The sequence below is a fragment of the Tuber melanosporum genome (assembly GCF_000151645.1).
Source record: "Tuber melanosporum whole genome shotgun sequence assembly, scaffold_25, strain Mel28".
Taxonomy (NCBI): Eukaryota; Fungi; Ascomycota; class Pezizomycetes; order Pezizales; family Tuberaceae; genus Tuber; species Tuber melanosporum.
The window spans coordinates 1-12,415 of NW_003298919.1; the positions used below are offsets into that span (position 1 = coordinate 1).

At 47.9% G+C, this 12,415-nt stretch overlaps 3 protein-coding genes; all 3 read left to right on the top strand.

Moving 5' to 3' along the window:
- Nucleotides 1–1,015: 1,015 nt before the first annotated feature.
- On the top strand, nt 1,016–3,001 carry GSTUM_00006195001 (uncharacterized protein; the record flags this gene model as incomplete). The annotated part of the gene is made up of 4 exons (XM_002838387.1): nt 1,016–1,146; nt 1,236–1,833; nt 1,886–2,662; nt 2,798–3,001. 4 exons carry the CDS (start codon nt 1,016–1,018, stop codon nt 2,999–3,001), a joined length of 1,710 nt encoding a protein of 569 aa, XP_002838433.1.
- A 2,350-nt stretch (nt 3,002–5,351) lies between these two features.
- Nucleotides 5,352–6,980, top strand: GSTUM_00006196001 (uncharacterized protein; the record flags this gene model as incomplete). XM_002838388.2 has 4 exons in its annotated part: nt 5,352–5,555; nt 6,036–6,258; nt 6,321–6,458; nt 6,600–6,980. The coding sequence occupies 4 exons, from the start codon at nt 5,352–5,354 to the stop codon at nt 6,620–6,622; spliced, it is 588 nt and encodes a 195-aa protein (XP_002838434.1). The 3' UTR covers nt 6,623–6,980.
- A 4,467-nt stretch (nt 6,981–11,447) lies between these two features.
- GSTUM_00006197001 (uncharacterized protein) overlaps nt 11,448–12,415 on the top strand; it is a 1,662-nt gene continuing 694 nt past the window's right edge. The window contains exons 1-3 of the mRNA XM_002838389.2: nt 11,448–11,704; nt 11,770–11,956; nt 12,010–12,415. The exon at nt 12,010–12,415 is cut by the window's right edge and continues 694 nt beyond it. Coding sequence (XP_002838435.1) covers nt 11,500–11,704; nt 11,770–11,956; nt 12,010–12,415 — 798 coding nt within the window. The 5' untranslated portion in view covers nt 11,448–11,499.

Here is a 12,415-nt window from a genome sequence, read left to right on the forward strand (position 1 = left end):
TGTAGGTGGGCTGGTAGGTGGGCATTTACTAACAGGAGGAATAGAATTATAGGTGGGCTGGTGGGTGGGCATTTACTAACAGGAGGGATGGAATTATAGGTGGGCTGGTGGGTGGGCATATTCTAATATAGATAGGTGAAAGCCATTTGCTTTCTTGCATTACCTTTTGGTAATTTGCAATGATTGCACGGTAATATAAATCTCAAAAGAGAAGCCATGGTACTGTAAGTCTATGTTATTTTCTATAACATAGATTTACTTTACAAAGGCTACATTTATCCTAGTTGTTTATTTTCAGGAAATTGAAAGTAGTATTAGGATACTGGCTTGGAAATTTAAGATGTAGAATAGATCTAATAATGGAAGTTATGTTTTAATATAATATTATTTACTTTTCTCACTGCTTGCTCCTTTACTCACTCATTCATCATTCCAAATACACATACAATATAAAGGCGTCGAGCAAGTTTACTTCTGATCTTCTCGTAAAGAGCAAATGAACAGAAAAGCTCTATCCAGAAAAGCTCTATCACATCGTCCCTGCCTGTTCGGTTTCCGTTCCCGGGGGGGGGGGGGGGAACGTGCCAACTCGTCTCAAAGCTGTTGCCTCTACGGCCAACTCTACAAGTACACCCCGCTTGTCTCCCAAAAGGCTCTGCTGCTATGTCTAAAGGGTGTCTTACGACTACTAGTGCCCCCTCAGGGAAACGAGTGATTGCTTGTGATAGATATCAAGTAGCAAGTCCACTTGAGTACATGGGGCTAATAAGGAATGCAAAAGGGAAATTTGAGCATAAACGCCAGTGTGGGAATTTTATTCATTCACTTGGTGGCGGGCCAAATGGTCTTTTACCACTCCTTTTCATCCTAAATCTCAACTTACCAAGCCCAAGCCAACAGCTTTCCAAGCGGCTCTGTGTGGCGTTCCCAAAAATCCCATCCCACACAAAACTTCCCTCCACCCAGCCAAACCCTACCGCAACCAATCAACCCCCCCCCAAAAAAAACCACCACTATGGGCCAAGGAGCTTCCGCAAACGCCGGCCTTTCGGATGGCGAAGGCGATCTGCGCTCCGGTCCAGGTACTGCTGTCAAAACCTGCTATTACGAACTACTAGACGTCCCTCGCGACGCCTCTCAAGACGAGTATGTATGCGAGCGAATAAGCCCCCCCCCGCCACTACCCCACTATCGGCCCTTTTACCTGGGAAGTCGACTAGCTAACCAAAGAGTAGTATTAAAAAAGCGTACAAAAAGAAAGCTCTAGAACTACATCCTGATAGGAACTACGACAACGTCGAAGAAGCTACCCGCCTGTTCACCGGAATCCAAGCGGCGTACGAGGTCCTCTCGGACCCAGAAGAACGAGAGTGGTATGATTCCCACCGCGAGCAGATCCTCCACGGCGATCATGATCCGGGTGCCTCTGGAGGCCCTTCGCACCCCGTCAGCGTGACTACATCCGAAGACGTCCTGGAGTGGTTCTCCATGTTCGCTACTAAGATCTCCTACGACGATAACTCGCGAAATAACTTTTACACACTCGTCGGCGCGGCGTTCAAGAAATTGGCCGACGAAGAGATTACGGCAGCAGAGCAGGCGGGCGAGGACGCGCCTTATTACCCGGACTTTGGAAATTCAAAGAGTACGCATGAGGATTGGGTGAAGCAGTTTTATGCTGCGTGGGGTGGGTTTAGGACCCTAAAGAGTTTCAGCTGGTGTGATGTGTATCGCTACTCGGATGCGCCGGATAGAAGGGTAAAGAGAATTATGGAGAAAGAGAATAAAAAGTTTAGGGATGCAGGGATGAGGGAGTTTAATGATTCTGTCAGGGTGGGTTTTGTTATTCCGGTTCCTTTTGTGGCCGAACTAACCGCGGAAGTAGTCCTTCGTTCTCTTCATACGGAAACGTGACCCCCGGTTCATCAAGAATACCCAGAGCGAGGCTCAACGTCAGGCGGCTCTTCTCGCGGCATCTAGGGAGCAAGCGGCGCGTCAACGCAAGGAAAATCTCGCCAAGTTAAAAGAATTCAAGGCTGCAGATTGGACCCAGGCGTCTCACAAGGCTGAGGACTACTCCGACGATCCTGACGAGGACGAAGAAGTCGAAGAGGAGGAAATAATCGAGAAATATGAGTGCATTGTTTGCAAGAAGACATTTTGGTCGGAGGGACAAATGGGCGAACACGAGAAGAGCAAGAAGCATGTCAAGAATGTGCAGGCACTGAAACGACAAATGATGAAGGAGAACAAAGAGTTTGATCTAGGCCGGGACATCCGAGGAATTGAGAAGCGGCGGGAGGATATAGACGCTCCAATCGAAGCCCCTGAAGCCGAGGAATTAGAAGAACCGGAAGAACTAGACGTCACCAAGAACGACACCCCACACGATGCCCTCAACAGGGACCTTCAAAAACTCGACCTAACTTCCTCAAAACCACCCAATCCAGAAAGCAATCCCAAAGCCACCCCCGACACCGAACAGGAAGGAGAGGGGGGAGAAGATGAGGCAGAAGCCGACCAAAGCCCACCCCCAAACAGCCTAAACCCCTCCCCACCACCCTCATCCTCATCCTCAATAGCGCCCAAAATCGGAAAAGCAAAGCAAAAGCGTGCGAAGAAGGCTGCTAAACTGGCTGCCGTGCCGGGAGAGATCACATGCGTGAGCTGTGGAGAGAAGTTCCTGAGTAAAACAAAGATGTTCAATCACCTGCAGGAGTTTCCGGAGCATGCGAAGCCGGCTGCCGGTGGAGGGGGGAAGGGGAAGGGGAAGGGGAAGGGGAAGGGGAAGAAGTAGGCATCAAAGGCACTAGTGGGATGGGGCATGAAAGTATGGTTTAAGCAATGTGCCTTGCTGCGAGAAGTTACAGTAAGTTCCATTAGCATAAGATTTTTTTGGTTTTTGGCTTCCAGACCTTCCTCTTTTGTACCAAGGGGGGGTTTTTGGCTTTGCTGGTTTATTCCATCACACTTTTATCACAACCCCCTATATAATACATAGCATTGGGTTCCGTATTTCTTCTGGTCGGCTGTACATCCCTAGGAACAGGCAGGGTAAACAAAGGCTTAATTTCTCTGGCGTGGTGTTTTTTTTTGTATGATAATATCTAATATCCTGTACGCTGGGGCTACGATAGACATGTGACCTAACGAATCGTGAGGAATTACTCCTGTTTATCTTATCTCTGACCCATTCGCTCGCTTTCGCTATTTCTTGATAGCAGCCAGAATATAAATACGGTAGCTATAGACTCCTATCTCTCTTCCCCCTGCATCTCACCTTCACAATCTCTCACTCGAGTGATCTTACAATTCAACGTTGCGGCCATCCCTTCTGGTTTGGAGCTGCATGATACATATATGGAAACCATCTTATATGGCCACACACTTATATCATCACCAGCTCACCACCGAATGCTGGTACCGGTTGGCGATTGCTACCCGTGCATGTGGTACCATGCCAGAACCCGCATGAGTATGCCGTGGGTGAGCACACCGGCATATTGTCGCATGGCACGGTATCCCGCCTGATTATCACGGGGCTTATCTCTATCGTACCAGAACTTATCTCTAGTCGCGCGGTATGATATACTATGCGGTAGAATCTTGGATGGGGTAGCCGTCACTATTGGTTTACTTGCAGGTTCACGGCAATTTCCCCACCGGTAGTCCTCAGCTACACAATCCGCCTGTCATGGAGGTGAAACAAAGAGTGATGGCTCCCCCATCCCGGCTATTGCCCAATCCAAGACACTGCGGTACCGGTATTATGCTTCCTGCTTCCATGATAGGCTTACCGGCATCTGTCTCCATTCCTTTTTTTTCCCCCTCACTGCCACCTGCGGCTCCGGGATCTCCTAAAGCGGCGGTGGGATGTGGCCCGGGACAAGAAGGGAGGAAATGGTACTGTACGGTGCCGTTGTACTGGTATCAAGTAAAGGCCTCAAGGTCGAAGGCTGAAAATGGCGAACTTGAGGACCCCCCCTCTTTAAAAAAAAAATTTATATTAATTTTTTTTTCAGACTCTCTCCGTTTCCTCCCTGTGGGAGTTTCCGAGGGGATCGATGAATGGGGGAGTATACATATTGATGGGGTTTCCTTTGTTTGCAGGAGGGTGAGGGGGTGTGCATTAACATTCTCGTTCGTTTGATTTTTTTTCCCCGATTTTTTTTATCACGCTAACGTGGAAGGTAGGGTAGCATCGTCACCAGAGAGACCTGCGCCAACCGACAAGCACCCCTTTGTTCCATCATCCCCCCATCCTTCAGACCCTTCACAGTAGGAAGCTATGATAAAACTGAATCAAACGGAACAACCCCATCAGGCGTTTAGGCTATGGGGGGGTTTGGACCGCACCGGGCTGAGACAGGAAAAACCCCCTCTGTGCTTTCCCCTGAGGAGTTCGGGGTTTTAGAGGGGGGAAAAAAAATCCATTAATGCATCCATCCTTTCCTCCTCACCTCTTTCCCTCCCCACATCCAATCATGCAACCCGCCCACAAAGGGGGGGAGGGGGATCAGCCCAAGCCCCCCCACAAACAAGGGAAATCGCCTGACGGAAAAGCGTGGAATCGAGATTGAGTTTAGTCGGGTTTCTACTGTATGGGGAAAAAACCCAAGGTTCTCCATTCCCTGGTCGTATTTTCCTACCGAGCGGCTCGAGCCGCCCCGCAGAGCCTCTTCTTGGCACCTTGTGAATGATCTCATCCCTGAGTTTATCAATTAAAGCCGGTATTTCCTGAGAGCCCCTCCTCACCAGCTGCTCCAAATCCTCTTCCTGCTCCCCCTCCGCCTTGCCCTTTTTCAACCCTCCTTTTTTTAACGCACGGGAGGGTTTGCGCCACGTTACCCTAACGGCTTTTTGGGCTGTTGCGTTCTTTCCATTCCCTGCTCTGAACCCTAACCTTTTTCCCCATTTCCTATTTCTCCCACCCACCCGAGCATCGGTGTTACAATGAGAGTGGGAAGAAGGGCAAATTTCCATATGAAACTATTCAATAAAAGTTAGTTAGATGCCCCGGGAAAAGGCCGGTAGATGGATACGTGAAACTTAACTGGCGATTCTACCATTCTCGTAAATCATGAAATCCGGAGGAAGGAAGGAGGGGAGGAGGGTTAAAACGGAAAGGTAGAAGGAGTAGAGGGGGGAGGAAGAGAGAAATGGAGAGAGCGGGAAAAGAGTCGAAGAGAATTGATTACCACATGTTAGAGGGGAAAAAAAAAACAATTAAAAATGTCAAGTCACGAAATGGCAAAAAGTAAAAGGTAATAAAAGAAAAAGAAAAGAAAAAACCAGAAATGAAGAAGGAAAAAAAAAAATCAAAAAAAAAAAACAGAGAGAGGGATCAGCTTATGAAGCAACCAATAGATTCACCCTTATGGATAAACCCCCTCTTTCAACAAATCCATCAGCAAAAACGGTTTCTCGCAATGTCCAAGAGCGCATCAGGTAGTGCCGGTACGTCCCCGCCAGTTCGAGGGAAGACTGCGAAAATATCCGTCGTCCGTGCTCTAATCGGTCTGAAGAACGAAAAATACGAGTGGAACAAATTGGTGGTGAGTTTTCCTTTTTGTTGCCGCTTCCTTCCTCCCCTCCCCTTGAAGCCGGGAACAAAGTGGATCTTGGACGGGAAAACAGCTCGAGGGGGCCTCTTTTATTGTTATAGAAGTCTTCAAATCCCTTCGTCTCCTTCCTTCTCCCCCCTTTCCACGGGGCAATTTTCGCGGCAAAGCACTTTATGGATGTCGGCTTGCTTCAGCGAAGCTCTCTACCTCCCCCCCCCTCTCTTCTTCAAGAGCTCTCCGGGCCCGAAGATTCTGTTACAGGAGAGGGAAGGGGGAGTGAGTGAGCAGGGGAGGAGGGTTTGGAGGAAGTTTGCTTTGCCGTGAGGGGGGGCATTCTGAGCTCTCCTGTTTCTCCTCGCCCTCATTCACTTTCATTCATTTCAGTTCCTCCACCACCAACGTCCCCAACTTGACCCCTCGATATGGCATTGTGATCAAGATTCTTACAATCGAGGGATGGGAGCACGACAGACCATCTCGGCCAAAACTTTTCAGAAGTTTAATCAGGAGAACGGCTTCGCACGTACCCCTACATGGTCAACACTGTCATTCGCCCAACAGCAATCCCTTATCGAGTGTGTTAAGGATTATGCAAACATGACTCCGGGCTGCGTTAAGTACTTTGAGGATCACCCGTGGTTACCCGAATACCTTCTTTACCAGCGAACAAGGAATAAGAACACTGCCCGGAAGAGTATGTACCCCTCCCCCACCCCCTAGCCCCGTCTAGAACAACCAACTAACACCGTAGAGCAGAAGATCAGGGGCCGGGTTCGAGTGCCGGAGAAGCCGAAGAAGACGAAGAGGAGGAAGCGGAGGATGGAAACGGAAGTGCTAGGGAAGATCAGGTCCCGGATGATGCGCCTGGACCGGCCGATAATCAGGATAGTCTGAGTGTGTTTTACCCACATATTTCCCCTCCCCTCCCCGCAATCCCGATCCCCTTAAAAAACCGATTCGATCTGAACTTCCCTGTTTTCTTCCCGTCAAAACTCCCATCTGACTGAACCCACCCAACCACTTTTCTCCTCGCAGGGATCGACTTCCTACTCAACTAGAACGGATCACCTCTCTACCCTCTTCCCAGAGCGGCGAAATATATTTTTTACTTTTTCTCTTTTATTAAATGGGATTCTCCGGTGGCCAGCGTTTTTTTCCTGCTCTTTTATTTTCCTTTCCCCATCATCTCTTTTTCAGCATTGGGGATGAAGCTCACTCGAGTCAGTGATCGCTGTTGTTGTCCCTTCTCCTTTGTTTCCGCATTTTATCCCTCTGAAAGGTATGGATCGAACTGCTATACGATGTTAACTCATTGACCCTTTCCTCTCGCACCTGATCGAATTCCCGAAATGGTTGTCCTTCCTCTTTCTTTTAATCATCACATACACCACATCGCCCACAGCAAAGGGATTCCCTGAAGAAGAAGAAAAAAAAGTGGGGAAGGGGGGAGAGGAGACAAGAGAGGCGATAGAGAAGGAAGGAGAGGGAAGGTCGCCAACCGTCAGTGAAATACCGGATGAAATATACCAAACCCGTTTCCCTATAATTTCCCTTGAAATAGCACGCGTGAGACGGTGGATGAGGCAAAAAAAAAAAATTAGGGCCTGAAAGTGTCGGTCGGGGCTGCTGGTAAGTGGGAAACGTGACCGAATCCTAAACTACATGTACGTCCTGCCAGGAATAACATACCTGCATCAAAGGGGTAGAAAAGCAAGGGTAAGTAAAAAAAACGTGGAGGTGTAATACCTATATCATTGTAATAATATTATGAGAGAAACCTCGATCTCCCCCCTGCCCCCCCTCTAAACTCACGATTCTGGCCCATGCACCCGAGTGACTTCCCATGAGCCGCCTCATAGCAGTTATCCAAAAGGGCAAAAGTTCTGGGAGCCTGGCGCAGGGGCCGTTTGGGCTGGGGGAAAACTCGGGGACCTTGTGAGAGTTGGTATGATGGTCGGGTGCGAAGGTTCCTGTGGGGGAAAAGAAGGCTCCAAGGAGTGGTATCGTATCATACTTGTAGAGTGAACGTATGATGGCAGGGCTGTTGGACGATGATAGGATGTATACAATAGGGGACCAGGGAAGAAGTACAAGTACAGTATATGCAGTAGGATGGAGGGGAAGGGAGACCTAGTATTTTTTAATTTTTTTTTTAATTTTTTTTTCTTTCTCCTCCTGCCCACGCTTGAAAAACATTTACTGTACGAAAGGATAGCGGCGACAGGGGCATACGGTAACCTTGATGGAACAGGAAAGAAAAAAAAAGCACATCAGATACTGTATTGTGTGAAGACAGAAGCTGTTTTTTTCTTTTTTTTATGTGTGTTTTTTCAATTACGTATTTCCGGCACAGGGTATGACTACCCATAGAATCAGTCTGATTATTGTATCATAAGAGAAGGAAATTAGCTCACTGCCATTTTTTACCTAAGCAAGAAACCAGATAATACTGTGGCAAGATTTCAGCCCCACTGGTGGCGGGTGATGGATACTGTAAAGACGGGGGGCTTTCATTCGCTGGGGTTTTGGGGTACGGTCCCGGACTACAGGAAGCACGTGACGTCTATTCTACGAGTAAGTACGATATGATACCATGATAGTGCCTATCTCACCTATCGCTGTGCGGGGGGAGGGGCTCTGTATGGAGGCTTCCGTTGGCGAAAGTGCGAATACCGTAGTACGAGCGCCTTGTTATCTATCATACCCGAGTAGTCTACTGGAGTACGATACGGTACTGTACATAAGGCATTGAGATATAAATTTATATTGGGACTGAATCAAGTTGAGAGCGCAAGAGCGCTTGTATGATACGGCACTGTACAGTACGAGCACTCGTACTGCACTGTACGTAGAACACAGTAGGGTATAGTACGGTGTGGTATTGCGTGGTAGCGAGACAGCGACTTACCGTCCCGAAGAAAGAAAACCTTGTCGCCACGAACGAACGCTTGCGTGCCGAATAAACGAGTAGATAAAAAAAACCCCAGTATTCTCCCCTGCATGACGCAAGCCTGACCATATCCGGGCGAATGCGATATTACCACACTCGTGGTCTACAGTATACCATCTAGAGTACGTACAGTACCGGTACCGGTGTTAGACGAGGGTTGAACAGTTTTTGTCGAGTGACAATCAATGAGCGTCAACTGGATCCCCCTTTCCCCTCCCCCCTTTGTTTTTTCGCCGCCCCGTATGTGCTCACGGCGGGGTGGTGATTGGTGCATTGGTGGCGCTGACTCACGGAAAAAGTCCACGGAGGTTGATTGGAAGGGACACTCGACCCGGTCCAAACGCCTCCTTCTCGGCAAATGGTCCCCAAAAACGTTACTATTGTGTACCATAAATCTTGTGAGGCTTGAGTGAAATCCGCAGAGTGAAAAAACTCTTCCCCCCCGCCGTCCATCCTAGCTAGCCCTAGTCTACCCGCTTCGGGGTTCAGGGGCGAGAGCTGCCCACCGGATTGTGTTGAATCTATTCTAGCGATTTTGTTGAATTGTCGAGCGGAAAAAAGGTGCCGGTAGCCTGGGATGACGGGATGGTTTCCGCTGGTATCGTAGGAGTAAAACCTGATACTGTACCGGTACGTGCGAGTACAGTACTCGAGTACAGTAGTGGATTCGAGAGCTTTTTATCATACGCCATGGCACGAATGCCCCGGGAGGGATTGTTTTGCACGTTAACCTGTTTCACCGACTTTTCTGGTGGGTGCTGTGCTACGTGCTTGTATCGTAGTCGAGTATGATGGGAGTTACTGGTATGATATCCTACTCCTACTGTACAGCACTCTACGAGTACTGTACTTGCCGAATAGCCCCGGACCTTTTACCTAAGCCCGACCAACTAATGCGCCACTCCAACCCTCGTTTGAAAAGAATTGTATCTGCTCGAATATGATACGCCAACTTACTGCTCTGCACCGGTACTTCTCATTGCCTCCCGGCACTATCGTGTTACTGGTATGGCGCAAAGCGCCCGCAACGTGCACCAAACCAGCTGTATGATATTATGTAATGCCTCAATTTGTGAGGGTAAAGGGTGAACGAGGGCGAAAATTTATCCTTGAAGGTCAAAGCTTCAATTCCGCGCGCTTTCCCACATCTTTCCTTTCCTCTTTCTTTTCTTTTTTGTATAATATATCGGTGGATTGATTTACTCGGTGCTCGTCAGCTTGTCCACAGCCTGCGTTATGACATAAAGACCTGAAGTATGATATCATACTAACGAAAGGAAAAACATCCCAATCCTGTCCAATGAATGCCCTCTGATTCTAAAGTTCCTTGGTATGGAACCAGTTGCACATATCCGTCCTCTTCCAGAATGAGAAAGACGAGCAGAAAAGGAAACCCCTATCGGTAGACACTAAAACAGGGAAAAAACCAATTGACCCAGGCTCTTCAGAATAAGAGGGTTCAGATTGCAATCCTGGTCCTGTTTCAGGAACGAGAGACTTGTATGTGGGGGGGTTTTTTTTTTTTTTGAGTGGCGCAGCCTGGATGCTGTTATTATCTAGATTAGAGATGCCAATTATGATACTATAGTAGTAGTTGAGCAGAAGGTTTTGCCAACGAGTTACGTGGCAGATTGTGTTAACTGGGGGTAATGATTCTTGCTTCCCGTAATCGTGTAAGCAAGGGAGATACTATATGGAAGGGGATTTTGTATTTTGTACCATTTTAGTTCTAAAGTCTGATGTCTTTAAATAAACGAGGTATCGTAGTAACCTAGTTTAATTTCATCGTGAGGTCCTTCCCGCAAATCTGTAAAGCTCCATATTTCGGCGTATGAAATAGGATCACGAGAGTTCATCTATCAGTGTTTTGCCCTGCGACCGCCTTTCCGATTCGGAAGATAAAAAACAAGGGCTGAAAAATTGGGGAACGCGAGTGTTTTGTTTTGTTTGGTTAGTTTCACACTGGCTCTCACATAATATTGAATATATCTCTAGATATTTAAGCTCGATGCATGGAATCTTTATCTGTAGTAATACATCACTAGAGGGCTCCCTACCCGCTTATACCTCTTCCATAAACAAGTACCACGTTATCATAAAAGTGACAACTATATTCTGGCATCATGATAACATATCATCATAGTGTAGAACTGGGGATCTTTTGAAGGTTATTTTTCCTACATAACATAATAATAACCCTTACCCTTACAAACGGGGGCATCAGGCAACGCACCGGGCTTGGTGTGCATGTCACGGACGCTTTGTACCATACTGGTGACACCGGTTTTGAGGGATATTTGGTGAGTAGTGGTGACTGATGAAAAATCACCTGTCGTTGAGCCTGCTCGACGAGAGCGATTACCGCGTTGCCACAGGCGGCTATGCCTTGGGATCGGACCTCATGTGGCACCTGGTACAGTACTGTACAGCACAGTCCAAGTACGGGTCTTTGGATACTCAAATAGGCGTTTATCACCCACCCGCCACACCTGTCAACTCCCCTTAACCATCGCTTACAAGTACAAGCACCGGGCAATATGTTTTCGCACACACCAATGTGGCTTACCAGCAAAAAATCCTTAAAAACTGGTGGGTCACAAACTGGTGTGTGCGAAAACATATTGCCTGGTGCTTGTACCAAGTCTAAGCTTTGCGCTGTGCAGTATTGGGATTGGTTGGCTCATAGCAGTCGGAAGCTATCGGTACTGTACCCGTATCTTTGGCCTGGAGTTTGGTCGCGTGCCCAATTTCCCAAAAGGGGTGCTTGGGTTTGAGGTACGGCGTAGGTGCGCATGGCCCAGCAGAACGCCCGCAATCATCTACGAGTAGTCTAGCCCGCCTTGTCTGGTTTCTGACACTTATGTCGCTGTCCGCTGGGTTATTTAAGCCTGGGATTCGTCCGAATTTCCCACCCGTAAAAGTTTTCTTTTTCACATCTCTTCTCCCCCCCCCCGCTCTGGCGCAAAAAAAACCATCACGAACAAGATGAAGTTTGCCCATTCGTTCTCCCAAGTTCTACAGGAGGAGGACTTCCCCGCTGATTGGCAAGCGGCCGCGATAAGGTATCGTCAGCTGAAAAAGTGTATTAAGAAAGTACAATTAGAATTGTTGGATTTGGGACTCACTGTGGAGGTGTTAAAGGGGTTGGCGGAGGAAAGGGAAAGTCCAAGTTTTGAATATATGTTTGATGGTTTGCCCTCTCTTTATCTACTCTTGTAGTTTTTGGGGAGGGTACGCTGATGAGGGGTTAAATAGGTACGGTACATAGTTTTCAACCAAAGTTAGTGTTGACGATTGATGCTGTCGACCTGATTCCACTCGATTTGAACCTTTCGGAGGACACCCGGCGGTCATTAGAGTGCCTAGTCAAGAAAAAGCTAGGGAGGGAAGAAGTGGAGACTAAGGACGCTGCTGTAGAAGGTAGTACGGAGATGTGCAAAAGGTGTGTTAGTATAGTCTATTTGAGTGGAATAAGGTCTCACATTGGGATGAAAGCATTCGGACCATTGAGATAACCCTCTGTTCGGATTCCGAGTTCTTCCATCTCCTCACCTCCGAAATAACTTCGCTGGAGGCTCTTCAATCCCGATCTGGGTCCGAGGTTCGCTCTCACATCCTGCAACTCGGCCAGTCCGTCACCGCTGTTGCTGCGCCAAAATCTCGAAATAATAAATCAGACCTCTACCCATGGCGCGAGATATTTAGGATATACCTCGAGACTGGAATATTTTTTTCGAATCTTGAGACTGAATCGCATCAGGAGAGAACGATAGAAGAGGCAACTGAACGGTTGACCTTTTTTGCGGGCGAGATTCGGCGGTTGGGGATCCAGGCCAAGTTTAAGAATCCTTACAGCCCTTCTTTATTTAAAATGTTTCTGAGCGTGAACATGGATGTTCTT